The sequence below is a fragment of the Pleurodeles waltl genome, chromosome 1_2 (genome assembly GCF_031143425.1).
Source record: "Pleurodeles waltl isolate 20211129_DDA chromosome 1_2, aPleWal1.hap1.20221129, whole genome shotgun sequence".
NCBI classification, from domain to species: domain Eukaryota; kingdom Metazoa; phylum Chordata; class Amphibia; order Caudata; family Salamandridae; genus Pleurodeles; species Pleurodeles waltl.
Window position 1 is genome coordinate 628472047 of NC_090437.1, and position 20664 is coordinate 628492710.

Genomic DNA, 20664 nt, shown 5'->3' on the forward strand with positions numbered 1-20664 from the left:
CTATGCCCCTACGGATCACTGGTCAATCCTTTCTAAAACTCCTCAAACGAAAGCTTAATTCTGTAGGGGTTTTGGGCGGATCTGCTGCAGCGCTTAGAAAGCCCCCGTGTCACTTTGCGGCAGATCCACAGACCCATGTGGAGTATGAAAATCATTTTTGCTATCTGTTCTCAAACAATCTCATTTACACTCGACTTTGTATAAATGAGTAAATGTGCATCCAAACATTGCTTATTCAGCATTTCTTATATTAGCACTGTGACTTCACATGCACAGTCTACTCTTTTTAGCTTAGTTCTCATCCTCCCATGCTCCTATAGCTATGTAACCACGGTAACCAACCTTGAAACATTCTCTGATACCACTAGGCCAAACGTTCACAGCAGTTTGAGAGCAGCATGCTTACTTCTAAATAAAATGGTGCATGTGTGGTTGAATATTTGGAGTTATAACAAAAAGTATTGGTGTTTGGGATATTTTTATGTCTCCAAAGCCAATCATATATCTACTTACATTTCTCATAATATCACTACCTACTTTTAAGCACCAACATGTTTACAACAACCAATCAAATGTGTTGTTTCAAATTGTAACAAGTAACCTCCATTTTAACTGCATTTCATTTCAAAACCACCTCATTCAGCTGCACCCTTATCCTGTGTGGTACTCCAGCTTCCCTCAGAGTGTGGATTGTGGGTCATAGCTTTGTGTTTTGGGCCAGAGAAAGTGCTACAAAGAGTGGCATTCGCAGGGACCTTGGCTTACCATATGTGGATATTACTTGGGTTGGCCAGAGTGGGTTAAAGTGACAACAGTTGCTCCCTTTAGCCGAAAGCATTAAGGATTGCCAACAACCAGACCTCATGATTGTGCACTGTGATGGCAATGACCTGGGCACGGTTATTAGGGGAGGACTGGAAATCCTAATGCAAGATACCTTTGGAAAATGAATGCCACTTTTTCCACACACTGCCTTTGCTTTAACTAACATTTACCAAAAGCAGAAGTGGAAGTGGTCAAGTGAATTCTGTCCACAAATAGATAAATCCAGGAAACATGTTAATAAAATGGTTTCCGCATTCCTGAGATACCATAACATGGGCTCTAAATACCACAATAATTTAGGCTTTCATATGGATGGCATATAGTGAAATGATAGAGTTCACCTGACAGACAACGGAAACAGGGTGTTCTTTCAGAACTTGAAAGACTGTTGGCTATCACTTACACTTCATAAACACAAAGGCTCTTTTCAGAGCCAATCCTTTTACCAAAAATATAATTATTTATTTTCAATTCATATTTATTTAGGCCTGGGCTGAGCCCGGGTATATTCGCGGATTATGGAAAAAACAAAAAAAAAAAAACCGTTTAGGCATTTTCTGCCAACTATTTACTATTTTACCACATGTATATCAACCCCATGGGGCAGGGAACTCCTGTTCTGACCCCTTTATATGCACTGCAGCCCATATTTCTGCCCTGGGACCCTTTCCCGATATAGAACACAACTTCCCTACCAAAAGTGATTGAGTGTCTTCCTGGGTGTGGGAGTGTCTGTGTGCATATGTGAATGGATGTTACAGTGTAAGAGACTAGCCTGGTGTGTGGTTGACACCTATGGTATTGACACCTTTTACCAGAACCAGGCAACCCTTATTAGTAAGTGTTACAGTGTCTAGGAAGCCAGAGCTCTCTAATGGTATCTGTGGTATCTGTGGTGAGCAGCAAAGACTTATCTAGGAGGAATGTGAAGCACTTGCAATACCACAGTAGCCACATTGTAACTTATCACATTTGAAAGGAACCACAAAGTGTTGCAAAAATAAAATGTACTTTATTATAGTAACACTGAACTAGAATACTACAGTCAATACCCCTCTCTGGCGTTAAGTATACACAAAATATACACAGGTAAGTACTAGGAAGTAGCATAAAACATTAACAATAGCAAGAAATAGCAAGGGTCCTATAGGGTGGCCAAACAACATACTAAAATAATGGAATGTGAGAATGGGTCCCCCACCAGAGGATATGGAGTTGTTAGCCAAGAGCTGGGAGAGTATCCCCAAACAAGTGAGTATCTAGAAAACACCCAGCTCACCCGGACGACACTGGTAAGTTACCTCGTCGTCCCATAGGCTAACATGGAGACTTAGAATTGGAGTAATGCAAGAACAGGACCAGACTGATGGATTCTGGATGAAGAGAATCTGTAAAAGAATGAGACCGAGTCCAGTCCATGCTGGACTGTCCAGGTGGGGCAGGAGACCATGCTTACCCTCCTATGGGTGAAGATCTGGAACAATGGTGATTGGTGAAGGCCAGCTGCTGAGTCCAGGAGCTGCAGGGGGTCCTTGAAGTTGTCTAGGAGCTGTCCCTTGATTGACATCAGAATGCAGACGGGTCAGTGATCCGTAATGTAGGCAAATACACCCTTTTTGGCATAGTTATCCACACTTTTTGCCTGAAGTCAGTTTGTTTTGACTGTGTTCACTGGGCTCCTGCTAACCAGGACCCCAGTGACTGCGCTCTCGCCCACTAAATTTGGTTGTTCCTGACTTGGTACACCCCACAATTGGCATACTGGTGCCCCCATGTAAGTCCCTAGTATATGGTACCTAGGTACTCGGGGCATTGGGACATCAGGGGTTTCCCATGGGCTGCAGCATGTATTATGCCACCCATGGGAGCCCATACAAAGTGTATCTGCAGGCCTGCCATTGCAGCCCGAGTAAAAAGGTGCATGCACCCTTTCACTACAGGTCACTGCACCAGGTCACTGTAAGTCATCCCTAACTGCCTACACTTCACTAATAGTGGATACTTGGTATAAGGTGATAATACCATAGGTGCTTACCACACACCAGGCCAGCTTCCTACATAAAGGGTACCAAGGTAACCAAATTTGGAGGTGAGAGCACAATCACTGGGGTCCTGAGTAGCAGGTAAAAAGCACGGGCAACATGCCAAAACGAGTGACTTTCCTACACATAGTCTATGTGACTGGACGTCAGCATGGGACTGTGTGAATATATATATCTCCCACATCTGCGGAATTACAGTGGGGTCTGTGCCGAGTCCCGCGGGTGAATCTGCAGATTTTGAAAATATCAAAACAAAAATATATATATACTTTTTTAGGCATTTTTCTGCATATTATTTACTAATGGGTGTGAGGGTGATAACGGAGTGTGAGAATCTCACCCTAGGTGCAACAGTGTGTGTATGGGTGTATGGGTGTGAGAGTGTCTGTATGCATGTGTGACTGGGTGTGAGAGTGTCACCTTGGGTGTGAGTCTCTGTCTGGATTTGGGTGTGAGAGTGTATGTATGCATGTGTGACTGAGTGTGAGAGTGTTTGTGAGGGTATGAAAGTTAATGCAAGGGTGTCACAGTGGGTGTGAGAGTGGGTTTGAGATTGTTTGGATGTGAGAGTAGGTGCTGGTGTCTGTATGGTTGTGTGACTGGGTGTGACAGTCTCACCCTAGGAGTCACAGTGGGTTTAAGTGTATATGTCTGGTTGTGAGAGTGGGTGTCAGAGTGTCTGGGTGTGAGAATGTATGTATGCATGCATGTGTGACTGGGTGTGAGAGTGTTACTCTGGGTGTCACCCTGAGTATCACAGCGGGTGTCAGTGTCTGTCTGGGTGTGAGAGTGGGTTTTAGATTGTTTGGATGTGAGAGTAGGTGTTACTGACTGTATGGATGTGTGACTGGATGTCAGTCTACCCTGGGTGTGAGAGTAGATCTAAGAGTGTCACCCTGGGTGTGAGAGTGGATGTGAGAGTGTCACAGTGGGCATGAGAGCTTCCCCATGGGTGCCTGAGTGGGGTGTGTGAGTATATATTTCCTGAAATACACTGATTTACACAGGGGGCCACGCTGTGCCCGTGGATGGATCCGCACATTTTTTAAAGTGTGAACTTTTACCCTGACTCCTTCATATGTATTGCAGCCCATATTTCAGCCCCGGGATCCTTGCACGATCCAACAAAATAGTGGTTGCAACGGAAAATGTCACTTACCCAGTGTACATTTGTTCGTGGCATGTAGTGCTGCAGATTCACATGCTATGCACAGCTCTTCCGACATCTGGTGTTGGGCTCGGAGTATTACAAGTTGTTTTTCTTCGAAGAAGTCTTTTCGGGGTCATGGGATCCAGTGACTCCTCCTCTTGGTTACAGTGCGCATGGGCATCGACTCCATTGTTAGATTGTTTTCCTGCAAAGGGTGAAGGAAGAAGTGATAGAGAATAAGGACATAAAGAGATGTCCATGCAAGTGTAAATGTATCTACAAATGATAAACTTTCAACGACTACAGGTTTCCGGGGAGGAGGGAGGGTGCATGTGAATCTGCGGCACTACATGCCACGAACAGATGTACACTGGTTAAGTGACATTTTCCGTTCGATGACGTGTAGCTGCAGATACACATGCTATGCATAGACTACAAAACAGTTAGTCCTCCCCCAAAATAGCAGTGGCTAGCCTGTAGGAGTTGAAGTTGTTTGAAATAGTGTTCTTAAGACAGCCTGGCCTACAGTAGTCTGTTGTTGTGAGAAAACATCAACACAATAGTGTTTTGTAAATGTATGAGGAGTAGACCATGTGCCAGCTTTACATATGTCAGCCATTGGTATGTATCCTGAAAATGCCATTGACACACCTTTCTTCCTTGTAGAATGTGCTCTATGAGTGATCAAAAGTTGTCTTTTTGCTTTGATGTAATATGTTTGTATGCATCTAACAATCCATCTAGCTAAGCCTTGTTTAGATATAGGATTGCCTTTACGTGGTTGTTGAAAAGCAACAAAATGTTGTTTTGTTTTCCTCAAATCTTTAGTTCCATCTATATAGTACATAAGAGCTCTTTTGAGATCTAGAGTATGAAGAGCTCTTTCTGCAACTGAGCCTGGCTGTGGAAAGAAGACTGGCAATTCCACTGTTTGGTTGATGTGAAAAGGAGATACTACTTTTCGTAGAAATTTTGGCTTTGTCTTAAGTACAACTTTATGTTTGTGTACTTGGAAAAAAGGTTCTTCAAGAGTGAACGCTTGTATTTCACTAACTCTTCGTAATGAAGTAATAGCTACAAGGAAGGCAACCTTCCATGTTAAAAATTGAATTTGACAAGAGTGCCTGGGTTCAAAAGGTGGGCGCATGAGTCTGGTAAGTACGATATTTAGATTCCAAGAAGGAACAGGTGGTGTTCTAGGTGGAATAATACGTCTTAATCCTTCCATGAAAGCTTTAATAACAGGGACTCCGAATTGAGAAGTATGTTGAATAGTTTGCAAGTATGCAGATATTGCAGTGACGTGGATTTTGATGGATGAGAAAGCTAAATTTGATTTTTGTAAATTAAGTAGGTAGCATCCAATATCTTGTATAGACGCTGTAAGTGGATCAGTGTTTTTAGATTGACAGTAGTAAACAAATCGTTTCCATTTGTTAGCATAACATTGTCTGGTAGTAGGGTTACATGCCTGCTTAAGCACTTCGAAACATTCTGATGAAGTTTTAGGTAACCAAATTCTATGATTACAGGAGCCAAATCGCTAAATTGAGAGCATTGGGGTTTGGGTGCCTGATTTGACCTTTGTTCTGTGTTAATGAATTTTGTCTGTTTGGGAGTCTGGAATGAGGTACTACAGACAGGTCTAGGAGTGTTGAGTACCAATGTTGACGTGCCCATGTTGGGGCTAGGAGTATCATGCTCTGAGATGTCTGACGTTGTTTGCTGACCAGAAAGGGAAGGAGTGGGAGAGGGGAAAAAGCGTAAGCAAATATCCCTGACCAACTGATCCATACAGCATTGCCCTTGGATAGGGGATGTGGGTTTCTGAATGCAAAGTTTAGACATTTTGCATTTTCGCTTGTTGCGAATAGGCCTATTTGTGGTGTTCCCCATTTTTTAAAGTACTCAAAGTACTTGGGAGTGAATCTCCCATTCGTGTGTTTGTTGGTGATTCCTGCTTAGGAGGTCCGCTAACTGATTGTCTATTCCTGGAATGTATTTTACTAATAGATTATTGTGATTGTTAATTGCCCATTTCCATATTGTCTGGGCTAGCAGAGACAGTTGAGATGAATGTGTCCGCCCTGTTTTTTGAGGTAATACATGGTCATCATGTTGTCTGTTTTTATCAGAATAGTCTTCTGTTTGAGAAGGGGTTAAAACGCTTTTAGGGGAAGAAACACAGCCAATAATTCAAGGTGGTTTATGTGAAATTGTTTCTGTTTGGGATCCCATTCCCCTTGAATGGTATGATTGTTGAGATGAGCTCCCCAACCTATCATTGATGCGTCTGTTGTTATTATGGTCTGAGGCACAGGGTCTTGAAATGACTGCCCCTTCATTAGATTGCTGAGATTCCACCATTGAAGGGATGTGTACGTTTGGCGGTCCATCAACATTAGATCTTGAAGTTGACCGCCTGAGACCATTGTTGTTAGAGGCATTGTTGTAAAGGCCTCATGTTTAGTCTTGCATTTGGAACTATGGCTATGCAGGATGCCATCATCCCTAGAATTTCCATGACAAATTTTTACAGTGTATTGTTGATTTGGTATTTGGATATGCTAGGGCTTTTTGAGTATTTAGAATAGCACCTAGGTAAGGCTGTACCTGTGCTGGCTGAAGGTGTGATTTCTGATAATTTAGAGTGAACCCTAGTGTATGCATGGTTTCTATTACATACTGAGTGTGCTATTGGCATTGTGTAAAATTGCTTGACTTTATTAGCCAATCGTCTAGATATGGAAAGACGTGAATGTGTTGGCTTTCCTATGTAGGCTTTTGTTAACACTCTTGGAGCTGTTGTTATGCTGAACGGCGAAACTTTGAACTGGTAATGTTTTCCTGATGTGACGAACCAGAGGTATTTTCTGTGAGCTGGATGGATAGGTATATGGAAATACGCAAGTTTGAGGTCTAAAGCAGTCATGTAATCCTGTTTATGTAGTAGTGGAATGACATCCTGCAGAGTTACCATGTGAAAATGTTCTGAAAGGATGTACAGATTGAGAGGCCTAAGGTCTAGGATAGGCCTTAAGAGTGCCATCATTTTTGGGAATGAGGAAGCATAGTGAGTATACTCCTGTTCTTTGCTGAGAATGTGGGACCAATTCTATTGCTTGTTTTAATAGTAGGGATTGCACCTCCAGTTGCAACAGAACGTTGTGTTCTGGGGACAGTTTGTGGTAACGTAGTGGAATGTTTGGAGGGGTGGAGATTAATTCTAGGCAATAACCATTGCGGATAATTGATAACACCCTATTGTCTGTGGTCATATTTTGCCAATGAGAGTGGAATTGCTGTAGTCTCCCCCCCACAGGAGATGTGTGTGGTGGAGGGGTGGGAAAGAAGTCACCGTTTGGATGGTGTAGTGGCTTGTTTTGAGACTTGGAACCTGCCTCTGTGTCTGAAATGTTGCCCTCTATAGGACCCTCTAAACCCCCCCTCTTTGATATTGTTGCTGCTGTTGTCCCTGCTTTGCCTGGGAGGTAGAAGCTTCAGAGTATTGTGGTTTGAATCCTCTAAACTGTGACCTGCAAAAGGAGCCTCTATATGGTGTGGTATATAATGCTCCCATTGCGTTGGTAGTATCAGAGTCTTTGCTTAGTTTTTCAATGGTGGTGACTACTTCAGGCCCAAACAAGTGTTTTTTTTAAATCAAAAGGCATGTTAAGTACTGCCTGTTGACTCTCTGGTTTAAAACCAGATGAGTGTAACCATGCATGCCTTCTTATTGTAACGACAGTATTTACACTCCTTGCAGCTGTATCAGCGGCATCGAGGGCAGACCGTATCTGGTTGTTACTTATGGCCTGTCCCTCTTCTACAACCTGTTGTGCTGTCTTTTGATGCTCTTTGGGGAGGTGCTGTATGATTTCTTGCATCTCATCCCAGTGGGCTCTATGATATCTGGCAAGAAGTGCTTGTGAATTCGCAATACGCCATTGGTTGGCCGCTTGTGTGGCTACTCTCTTGCCAGCAGCATCAAACTTTCTACTTTCCTTATCAGGTGGAGGAACATCCCCTGAGGATTGGCTGTTAGCTCTTTTCCTAGTCGCACTGACCACTACTGAATGTGGAGAGTCTTGGTGAGTGATGTAGTCTGGGTCTGTAGGAGCAGGTGTATATTTCTTGTTGATTCTGGGAGTAATTACTCTAGCTTTGACCGGCTCAGTAAAAATTTGGTCCGCATGTTTGACCATTCCGGGCAACATGGGAAGGCACCTGTATTTACAGTGGGTGGAAGAGAAAGTGTTGAATAAGAAATCCTCTTCTAGGGGCTCAGTATGCATAAGCACCCCATGATAGGCAGCTGCCCTAGAGACTACCTGAGTGTAGGCAGTAATGTCCTCTGGTGGAGAAGTTTGGAGATGTATAGGTCAGGATCATTGTCTGGAATATGATCCACTGTATCTCCATGAGAATATTGAGAGTGTGTTGGAGAAGGCACTGGTGGTAGACTATTGTGTGGAGGTGAAAAAGAAAGCTGTGAAGAATGAGGAGGAGAAGTAGGGACAAGTTCTGGTTTCTCCTTCTGCTTCTGGACTTTGGCTGGTGGTTGAGCAGAGTCTAATTCCTCCTGAAAAGCCAGCTTTCTTTTAGTCTTCAAAGGAGGTGCAGGAATAATTCTGCCAGTTTCTTTATGAATATGGATCCTGGATTGTCTTTCATCCATAACCTCCAATATTGGCTGCACCTCAGTGTCCTCATCAGAAGGCTTGTAAAATTCTTGCATCAGCTTCGAGATTTGTTTCAGTTTGCTCGAAAGTCCTTGTTGTTCAGTATATGAGGATTTTTTCGGTTCCGAAGTTTGAATCTTTTTTGGTCCCGAAAATGAAGTCTGCAGTTTTGGCTCTGAAGCAGAGCGTAGAATTTTTGACTCCGAGGAGTGAGGTCGTTTACTGGAGTGCAAAGTGGAACTTTTAACTGACTTGCTCGACTCTGAAGTGGACGGAGGAGTGGCCTTTTTCGACGCCGAACCCGCAGGTCCGTAGACAACAGCCTTTTTCCAGGCTGAACCATGGCCTTCCGGCAGGGGGGTACCCAAGGCCTTCTGTATTTTTTTATATATGCACATAGGGGCAGATGTACTCACGTGCTGGCGGGCAGTGATAGGCCTATCTTCGTCTGATTCTTGCTCAGAGTCGGTATCTCGGATGGAGACTGTTGTCTACGCCTGCTCTTCTTCCATGACGTTGAGATATTCTGTACTTTTCTATGCAATTTCTAATCTTCGGGCTCTGAGATCTCTTAAGATCTTCTTAGATCGAAACGATCGACAGGCCTCGCAATCTTCTTCTCGGTGGTCCGGAGAAAGGTACAAATTACAAACCAGGTGTTAGTCTGTAGATGGAAACTTCGCATGGCACCGAGGGCGGAATCGAAATGTAGCCTGATCTATCAGGCTTCCACGCTGTAGGCCCAAACAGGCCCGAGTCGGGCACACGCGCCCTAAAGGGTGAAATCTAGATTCCGACTGTACCATTGGTTCAATGCTAAATGGGAAACGCTATTCAAACAATACCGATGATGAAATAAGTTTTCTGATTCGAAATGTTGGAGCGAGAGGAAACACGTCAGAACCAGACAGCGGAAAGAAAACAATCTAACAATGGAGTCAATGCCCATACGCACTGTAACCGAGAGGAGGAGTCATTCGATACCGTGACTCCGAAAAGACTTCTTTGAAGAAAAACAACTTGTAACACTCAGAGCCCAACACTAGATGTCGGAAGAGCTATGCAAAGCATGTGTATCTGCAGCACTACATGCCATCGAACATATATATAGTAGGAAGTTGGCTCTGTATATACTATCTCAAAGTGAGAGATAGTGTGCGCAGAGTTCAAGGGTTTCCCTTAGAGGTTGATAGTGGCAATAATAGATAATACTAATGGTCTATTTGTGGTAGTGTGGTCGAGCAGTAGGCTTATCGGAGGGTAGTGTTAAGCATTTGTTGGACACACACAGGCAATAAATGGGAACACACACTCAAACACTTAACTCCAGGCCAATAGGTTTTTATATAGAAAAATAGTATTTTCTTAATTTATTTCAGAACCACAAGACTCAGAATTCAAGTAAGTACATAATTGTAAGGTACTTGGTATAGGTAAATATAGAACTTTGAATGAAAACAGTAATGTACGCAGTTGAGAATAAAATGGCAATAAGCTATTTTAAAAGTGTACACTGCAAAATTGAACAGTTCCTGGGGGAGGAAAGTAAAGGTTAGTTTGTCAGGTAAGTAAAGCACTTACAAGTTCAGTCTCTGGGGCATAGGCAGCCCATCGGGGGGGGTTCAAGTTAACCCCAAACATCCAGCACCAGCAACACAGGGCCGGTCAGGTGCAGCGGTCAAAGAGGGGCCCAAATATCATAGGCGCATATGGAGACTAGGGGTGCTCAGGTTCCAGTCGGATAGCAAGTAAGTATCTGAGTCCTCAGGGAGCACACCAGGGGGTCCCAAACAGGCACCCACAATACACCCTCAGCGGCACAGTGGCGGCCGGGTGCAGTGTGCGAAGAAGGTGTCGGGTTTTGCGTTGAAAACAATGGAGGGCACCCGGGGGTCACTCTGGCAACGCAGGCAGGGCACACGGGGGCTTCTTCAGCCAGCCGACTGGGCAAAGATGAGGGCCGCCTGCTGGTCACTCCTGCACCAGTAGCTGGTTACTCTCAGGCCTGGGGCTGCAGTTGCAGGGCTTCTTCCAGGCATCGGGTTCTTTGTTACAGGGCAGTCATGGTCAGGGGGATCCTCTGGATTCTCTCTGCAGGCATCACTGTGGGGGTGCAGGGAGGTTGTCTCATGGTGGACACGCCGTGGGAGTCGCCTGGGGGTCCTCGCTGCAGTGTTGGTTTTTCTGGACACAGGCTGCGGTCGTTGGGTGCAGAGTGTTGGGGACTCACGCTTCAGGAGTGAGGTGAGAGCCACTTTAAAGATGGTTTCTTCTTGTTGCTTTGGACAGAGCCAATGTCCATGGGAGTTTCTTGGTCCTTTGGGTTTGCAGGGCAGTCCTGTGAGTCGGCAGAGGTCGCTGGTCTGGCTGGATGTGTCGCTTTTGCAAGTTCTTTGAATCTGGAGACAGGCCGGTAGGGCTGGGGTCAAAGCAGTTGTCGTCTCCTTCTTTGCGGGGTTTTCAGGTCGGCAGTCCTTCTTGTTCAGGTCGTCAGGAATCTGATTTCCTGGGTTCAGGGTCGCCCCTAAATACTAGATTTAGGGGTGTGCTTGGGGCTGGAGGGCAGTAGCCAACAGCTACTGTCCCTGAGGGTGGCTACACCCTCCTTGTGCCTCTTCCCTTTGGGGAGGAGGCCACATCCCTAATCCTATTGGGCTAAATCCCCCATAGCAAGATGGAGGATTTTCTAAAGAAGGGGTCACCTCAACTCTGGACACCTTAGGGGCTGTCCTGGCTGGAGGGTAACTCCTCCTTGTTTTTCTCATCATCTCCTCCGGACTTGCCACCAAAAGTGGGGGCTGTGTCCAGGGGCAGGCATCTCCGCTAGCTGGAGTGCCCTGGGGCATTGAAACACCAGGCTTGAGCCTTTGAGGCTCACCGCCAGGTGTTACAGTTCCTTTAGGGGGGAGGTGTGAGGCACCTCCACCCAGGACAGGCTATGTTCCTAGTCACAGAGTGCACAAAGGCACTCACCAAATGTGGCCAGAAACTAGTCTGAAGTGGCAGGCTGGCAGAGACCGATCAGCCTAGCACTAGTAGTTGGCCTAGCATACAGAGGGAATCTCTAAGATGCCCTCTGTGTGCATTTCTCAATAAATCCCACACTGGCATCAGTGTGGATTTATTGTGCTGAGAAGTTTGATACCAAACTTCCCAGATTTCAGTGTAGCCATTATGGAACTGTGGAGTTTGTGTTTGACAAACTCCCAGACCATATACTCTTTATGGCTACCCTGCACTTACAATGTCTAAGGTTTTGCTTAGACACTGTAGGGGCATAGTGCTCATGCACATATGCCCTCTCCTGTGGTATAGTGCACCCTGCCTTAGGGCTATAAGGCCTGCTAGAGGGGTGACTTACCTATGCCACAGGCAGTAAGTTGTGGGCATTGCACTCTGAGGGGAGAGCCATGTCGACTTAGTCATTTTCTCCCCACCAGCACATACAAGCGTTGAGGCAGTGTGCATGTGCTGAGTGAGGGGTCGCCAGGGTGGCATAAGACATGCTACAGCCCTTAGAGACCCTCCCTGGCATCAGGGCCCTTGGTACCATTTACAAGGGACTTATCTGTGTGCCAGGGCTATGCCAATTGTGGAGACAAAGGTACAGTTTAGGGAAAGAACACTGGTGCTGGGGCCTGGTGAGCAGGGTCCTAGCACACTTTCAATCATAACTGGCATCAGCAAAAGGCAAAAAGTCAGGGGGTAACCATGCCAAGGAGGCATTTCCTTACATATATATATATATATATATATATATATATATATATATTATTTTTTTATTTACTACGTCTCCAGATACCTGCAGATCCACATGTGGATTTACACCAGGGGCTGTGTTGAGCACCAGGGGTGAATCACCAGATTTTGAAAACGTCAAAACAAAGAAGAGGAGAAAAAAAAAGGGTTTCAAGCATTCTTCTGACCATTATTTATAATTTTACAACATGTATATCTACCTCATGGGGTCAGAGAACTTCTGCCTTGACCCCTTCATACACATTTCAGCCCACATTTCAGCCCCGGGTACAATTTCCTGATGCAACAAAATGGCAGTCGCAACTTCCCTGTCAGATTGCAGCCAGCCAATCAGATTCTTAGTTTGGCTCGTCAAACTGCAGATGTACTACGGATTGATCCGCAGAGGATCTGTGTCCCTCAATATCTTTATTTTTCCTCCTTTAAAATCGCAAAAACTACTGAACAGATTTTCAACTAATCACCAAAAACACGCTTTCTGGACCAACAGTTAGCTTTCTGCCAAATTTGATGTAATTCCATCCAGCGGTTCGGGGTGTAATTGTGTTCAAAATCCCTATGGAAAAACGCATGGGTAAAACAAGTTTTGGGCCCCCTTTTCCCTTGGCCCCCGCTTGACAGACAGAGTTTGTTTTTTAAAAGCCTTATTTAAAAGATATTCCAGTAGGTCTACTAGCTCTTTAGTTATATGCGGGGACACTGGAATTACATGGCAGAAAGAACCATAATATGTGGAAGGGTTGACCAATTAATGTGGCAAAAAAGTCCAGTTATGCATTTACAATGCCAATTGCTCCAACTCAAGAAAATGCAACACCTATTACATTGTGAATGCTTGCTTATATTGGACAGTGCCCAGTAGCTGCCTCAAACAAAACAAAAAAAAACACTTTTACAATATCCATGACAAATCAAATATTCTGTAGGCTGAATAGTCGAGGCTGCTGAAACAGTGTCACAAGCAGTTTAGACCTTCGTTTCAAATGCTTCTGAAGGTATTAGCCCTAGAAACCTGGATTTGGGCCTTGGTGGTCCTTTGGCTTCAAGGCCAATTATTTGATTAGTGCTACGTTCCTTTTATTTTGAAGACTCAGCTTTGAAATCACATGCATCTTCAGCATCGCATTCAATATCTTTCAGAGTCTCCTTAGAGTTAAAGCCTGACTTACATTTTGGATTCCCTGCCATTTCCATGGGTAGACAGTCTCTAACGCACTATGTAAACAGCACTAAGTACTGCTTTCACACTTCTAGGGTTTTAGGTGGCAAGTATGCACTGTTCCCATACTTCACATGGTTGTGGCTCCCATCAAAATTAGACTACGAATTTTGAAGATATTGATCTATGTGAACGACTAGTTCTACTGAAAGCTACATAAACTTAAAAGGATCCGTTTATTGCTGTTAACTGATGTTAAAACCAAAGAAATACCTGAAATGGGAACATTTTCATATAACCTGACCTTCTGAAGTACAAACTGTTGGCACATTAATTTTTCCAGTACTCCTTTGTCTGCAATCACTCTCATAGCCTCAATAAGGAGCGCTCTTCATGAATTCTAACCAGGTGATGGCAAAAAACAATCTGAAAATTGAAGCAACGTGTTGATATCAACATTTGGTTGTGGAAAAAATGCTTTTGACCTTGCTTGACTGAAGTAGGGGCAATGCACTTCAGTAATCACTTTGTTCCACAGTTGAAATATGCGTTAAGAGCTGCTGTCCGCAGAAATGAATACCATTCAGAAGGAAAACACATCAAAGGCATAAAAAAGCTTCAGGTGTCAAGATTTCAGCTAAGATGGCTTAAGTCAAAGAAAAGGCTAAAGCCAAGTTCTGGGAGGAATGGCACAAGCAGCACAGGGCAAATATAGCAGACAGAGCTGAAGGCACCACCAACTCCAGCTTGGGATGAAAAAACATACAGACATTTATAGTAACAAACAAAAGACAAGGGGGTGATAAACCCATAGAAAATCTCTTTGACTGCATTACGGCATAGTTTTTAGATGCTCTTCATGCCTTAAATATGTTCCAACAGGAACAAGAAATGACAAAGCTGGAAGAGGAATGATAAAACAAGAGCTGGAAATGTGTCTGCCAATATGGAACAGGAAACCCTAGCAATAGCACTTAGCAGTCCCCATCTTAGAATGGGATTCCATGGAACGTTCTAGCTTCTCACAGGCTGAGTCTTTAAAAAAGTATTCAACACCTGTTTGCCTTTTTCAAATAAGCCTCAAGGCAACTTCTATTAGGCACCTGTTCTGTGTCGTCCAACCAAGCACCTTGCAGAGAAACACCAGACACAGCTAATATAAACGAGCACACATTGTCCTCCTCCAAAACAAAGTAGAGCAAAAGGCTGTGCCCATGGTACCTGCAGTATACTCCCATCTGACAGGCATGTCTGTGATTTCTGTGGGTGCAACAGCAGAGCATTGTGGACACAGAGTTGATCTCATAAAAATCATTTAAGACACCCGCATTGTTGACCCCTACTTTGATTTTGTCTTAAAGATATTTTTGCACTATAGATAGCAAAATTCACAATGATTTCTAAGGATTGTGGCACAATGTAATAAATACTTATTTCAAAATCAAAATATCAAAATGTTAGACCAAACTTTCTGTTTTTATTATGTAAGGAACATTACGTTTTACTCTACAAAAGTTCTAAATAGCTGATCTTGAGCTAGGAGGTCATGAGATGATACTACTGGATTTATTTTGTCCAACAGCTGGCAGGTCAGGCAGTAAATGTTTTGTCTACGGCTGCCAGCGGATGGGTGGTTTATCCAGCAAATAGGAAAGCTCACAGTTGAGTTAAGTTCTTCCAATGAGGAGGTATAGGAGGAAACCAGAGCTGAGGGCTTAGCTTGGGGAGTCAGAGAGATTCCAGTCTATGCAAAGAGTGAGAGGCCAAGCTATCCACTAACAGAGGGAGAGGGAGAGGGAGAGGGAGAGAGATGTACATACTACGTTTGTATAGATATATATACAAAATAACATTTATAGCTGAATTCACCAACCTCCTAGTCCTGTTGTCATGTGTTTCCAAGAAATGCCGCTGTGCCTCATGTTTGGAAGGATGGTCCGCAGCAAGTGCCACATCAGTGGTGATAAGTCCAAGATTGAGAGAGCCTGCTTCAAGCCAGTAAGCCCTCCGGAGCACTGCAGGCTGGAGACCTACTTTGCAACTATCCAGCTGTTCAATGTATTGCCTGAGCTGTACATCTTGAATAGCTGTGCTGATTCCCTCACCAACTGCCTGATTGTGAAGGTTACAATTTGCAACACGGATTACACCCATCTAGAAAGAAGTGGAAAATAGACTAATGTCACAGATTAGACACATTCATATTACAAAGGCAAGTCAGTGATCATCATGCAGAGAAATATAGAATGCATTATTAAGAAACTGAATACTTGCCACCATAAATGGCTTTTTAGGAAAGAATCATCAACTTAAAGTTTTTGAACAAAATGCTTAAATCAATGAGGTGTTGGTGCTAGAAGTCCGGAAGTTAAGATTAGGGAAGAGGAGGTGTACGGCTAACTGCAATCAGATCCATGAAACTTGCTGGTGTTGTTGCAGCCAAAAACTCCGATAGACTGAGCACCAATGGAGTGCTTACACAGAATAAAGCCTACCCTCCACTTTTCTTAGGATGCTGCTCGCTCGGTTCATCTTTGATTCATGCCATCCCCATGCTTCCTTGCGGATTGGCAGCATCTCTTCTACTTTCCAGTACTAGGATGAATTCCTCACATTTTCTTGTGGGACTTGCAGAACCACCTAGGTGAAATGACTGCGTGAAGGCGTTCGCCTTGCTGGCCAAATCGCTGCTGGGCAGGGTGTTGGTGCCAAGAGCTCATCCTGCAGCCTAATGCAGTTTCTATAAAGTGGCTGAAACAGGGGTGAGGGGGCATAAGCCCACCCTACTGGACACAGCCATACAAGATGAAAAAGCAGCAGCACCTCCAAGATGGCTGCAAGAAGCTGAACTGCTAAAAAGGGGAGACAATGAAGGAGGAGGGGACACACTTTTAATGGACAGGTTTCATCTTCTCAGTTAAACATAGTATGCCCCCTCCCCCAAAATGCTTCTACCCAGAGAGTCCTGACCCAAGAAACTTTGTGTGATTTCTTTTTTTTTGTCCAAGTAGGTGGGGGCCAACCTGAGTGGAGAATTACAAAAAGAAAACGTTCTGGTGAGCAAACTGTGGAACAAACTCTGCCTTGCGCTGTGGAACCCGTCTAAGAGACTGGAACTCATCTTAAGTTTCCAGGCTCAGAGCTAATGTAATCTTCCCAAAATACCAATAAGGAATATGTTACGTATACTGTAAACATCTGTCCATGGCACGTAGTACTGTAGATTCACATGCTCTGCATACTCCTATCATCTAGTGTTGGGCTTAGACCTGTGCAAGTTGTTTTTCTTTGAAGAAGTATTTTCACAAGGTATAGTGGCTCCTCATAATGCTGGACATGGGCATTGACTCGATTGGTGGATTGTTTTTCTGCAAGGCAGTTGAAGGAATGGCATGTAGCGCTATATAAGAAGATGTCCATGAGAGAATAAAGTAAAGATAGAAAAAGGGCATCTGCAACAGCTGTAGGCTTCTATGGAAGAGGGTGGGCACATGTGACTCTACAGCACTACATATCACGAAAAGATACTTACAAGGTAAGTAACATTTTCAGTTTGTGGCATGTGTAGTTGTAGATACATATGCTGTGCATAGACTGTGAAGCCGTTCTCACCAAAGCGGTGGCTAGCCAAAGGATACTGCAGAAGACTGTAAAAATAGTTTGAAATACAGCATGGCCAACTTTGGCTTGTTGGCATGCTAGAATATCCACAAAACAGTGTTTGTGAAAAGTGAGTGGAGTATACTATGCAGCTCTCATGCAGATATCAGCTATGAGGATATTGTCATTAAAGGCCATAGAGGTCCATTGTTTATGGGTAGAATGCTATCTGGGAGGAACAGGAAAATATTGTTTTGCTTTGGTGTAACAGGTTTGAATACATTTAACTAATCACAATGCTACACCGGCTTTGGAGAGAGCACAGACCTTGTGTGGCTTGGAGAAGGATATGAAAAGCTGTTGTGTCTTAAGGAATGGTTTTGTCTTGTCCACATAGTACATGAGGGCTCTTTTGACAGAGTTTGGAAAGTCCTCTATGTCACGTTATATGATTTGTTTAAGATGGAAGAAGGAGACCACCTTAAGGAGGAATTTAGAGTTGGTTCCTAGGACCACCCTGTCCCTATGGATGTTGGAGAAAGGCTCTCCAAAGGTTAGAACCTGGAGCTCACTGACACATCTGAGTGAAGGAACAGCTACCTTATATGAAAGGAATTGCAAGGGACAAGTGTGCAGTGGCTCAAATGGATGGCTTATCAGTTGTGTAAGGGCAAAATTAAGGTTTCACACCAGAGCCGGGGGGATGACTCGTTGGAGTCCCTCCATGAGGGTCTTAATGGAGGGAACTTTGAACAGTAAGGCGTGCTTCCTGTTCTGAAGATAGGCAGCCACTGCAGATAAGTGAAGCCTGGTACAAGCGTAGGCATGGCCTGAATTTTGAAGGTGAAGCCAACAGCAGACTATGTCCTGCAAGTCTCCATGTAAAGAGTCAGGAGAGATAGTGCATGAAATGTTTCCATTTGGCACCATAGCATGCTTGAGTAGTGGGTCTGCGTGCATCCTTGAAGATGACTATGCACTCTGGAGGAAAGTTAAGGTAACAAAATTGCAAGACTGAGAAGCTTGGGGTCTGGGTGCCAGATTGTTCTGCGGTTCTGTGTGAGAGGGTCTGGCCAGCTGGGCAGCCTATCATGGGGGATTCTACAGAGAGGTCGAGGAGAGTGGTGAACGAGGGCTGCCTGGCCCAAGTGGAAGCCACCAGGATAAGGGTGAGGAAAGTCTGCTAGGGCCTACGTATCACAAATGGGAGTGGGAAAAGAGGAAAAGCATAGGCAAATGTCCCTGATCAGTTCATCCATAGTGCATCGCCCTGGTACTGTGGGTGTGGGTACCTGGAGGCAAAGCCTGGTCATTTCGCGATTTTTGCAGTGGCAGAGATCTACATCAGGGAAACACTAACAATGGAAGCACAGGAGCAGGACCTGCAGATGTAATTTCCACTCGGAGAATCACTGCTGCATCCTGCCGAGCAGGTCTTCAAAGTCGTCTCACTACCAGAAGGTACTCCACCAGTAGATGGACTTTGCGGTGTAGTGCCCATTGTCAAATACCCTGAGCCACCACTGACAGCTGAGGTGAGTGCACGCCACTCTGTTTCGGGAGATAGTACATTGACGAACATCTTTTTGACAATGTGACAAGGGAAGGCTTTGAGAGCTAGCTGGATGGCTAGCAACTAAAAGTGGTTGACATGGAGCCCCAAACAGTGGGGTGTCTACAGAGTCTGGACAGCGAGGACTTGGAAGGGCACCTCTCCACCTGCAAAGGGACAGGTCCATGATGATGATCACTTGCGGAACTGGATCAAGGAAAGGCTGGCAATGCAAAAGGTTGCTGGTGTTCCACCACTTCAGAGAGCATTTAGTAAGGCCACAGATCAACACTAGATCCTCTCAGTGACCCTCTGCTTGAGACCATTGTGCAGCACGGCACTCCTGCAATGGGTGCATGAGTAACCTGGTGTGAAGGACTATGGCAATGCTAGAGTCAATCATGCCGAGATGTATGACTTCCTGGAAGGTGCCTGTCAATCTGGCTGAAAGAGAGGGAGCAACGCTTTAACCCTTGCTGGACTGGGGTAGGTTTTCCCTACCACAGAGTCGCTGTTGGTCCCCAAGAACACTTGTTTTGCAGGGGGTGGAGATGGGATTTTGCTGTACTGATGGTAAAACCTAGGCTGTGAAGAAAGTCTATGACGATCTGAACATGAGACTAGCACTGGTGGGTTGCACTCTTGATCAGCCAGTTGTCTAGGTAAGAGTAGATACGGATGCCTGTGCGCCTGAGGGGTGCAGCTACCACTGCAAGACATTTGGTGAACACCCTGGGGGCGATGGTGATTCTGAAGTGCAGGACATAATGCTGGCTACTTACCCCAATCGGAGGAACTGGCACTAAGCAGGGTGAATTGGGATGTAGACGAAGGTGACCTTCACATTGAGGGCGGTCATGAAGTCACTTTGCTGTAGCAGTGGGATGACACCCAGTTTTGATAAAATGTGAAAGTGTTCAGCCAGGATGTACTTGTCGAGGGGCCTGTAGAAAAGTAGCACTTTTCTAGCATAGTTACTACCACTTTACCTGGTGGCAGTGTGTACAGGCTGTAGTGCACTGGGATCCTGCAAATCAAGACCACAGTGTCTGTGCTCTCTCCTCTAAGTTTGGTTACTTGGTAAATTTATCACCCCACAATTGGCATACTGGTACAACCAGGTAAGTCACAAGGTTATGGTACTTGGGTACTCAGGGCACTGGTACACCAGGGGTCTTCCACGGGCTGCAGCATGTATTCTGCCACCCATGGAAGCCCATGCAAACTGTGTCTGCAGGCCTGCCATTGCAGCCTGCGTGAAATAATGCATGCATCTTTGTATTTAGATATGAGGCTTGCCTTATGTCGTAGTCACTGCACTTAGACACTGTAAGCCACCTCTATGGTGGGCCCTTTAGCCCAAAGGCAGGGTGCATGGTCTGGAGTATGAGGGCACCCCTGCATGAGCAGAGGTGCCCCTAGAAATCCCAGACTCCATTGCCTGGGCTTTTTAAGTGCTGGGAAGCTATTTTAAAGTATGTAGTGGACACTGGTCAACACAAGTGGTCCAATAAAATAATGGCTTCCCCGAACCTAGGCATGTTTGGTATCAAATCAATTGGAATCCTGCAACTACACCAACTCCAGTGCTAGTTGCATAATACCATGTACTCTGGGGGTACAGCCTTGCAGGGTCTGCATGCCAGCCCGTGCTATTGCCGACCCCAGACACTGTTCTACCCTCCTGCTGCTGAGCCTAACTCGAGCAGGAGAAGGCAGAGTAAAGGGTTTCCTGTAGGAGAGAGGTGTGACCTCCTCTCCTTTAGAACTAGGTGTCTCTGGGCTGGGCTGGGGTGAGGTGGGGTGGGGTAGCCTCCCAGCACCAACAGACTGCTTTGAAGGGCACATCTGATGCACTTCTAACGTAGACTGGTTTGCACCAGTACAGAAACCCC

General features: G+C 44.9%; 1 protein-coding gene across 20 annotated transcripts in view; it reads right to left on the minus strand.

The window, feature by feature from the left end:
- Window positions 1-20664, minus strand: part of BLTP1 (bridge-like lipid transfer protein family member 1) — a 1779540-nt gene that overhangs the window by 1268889 nt on the left and 489987 nt on the right. For all 20 annotated transcript variants that reach the window (XM_069242474.1, XM_069242454.1, XM_069242518.1 and 17 more), the window contains one exon: window positions 15491-15771. In XM_069242474.1, coding sequence (XP_069098575.1) covers window positions 15491-15771 — 281 coding nt within the window. The remainder of the gene's footprint in view (window positions 1-15490; window positions 15772-20664) is intronic.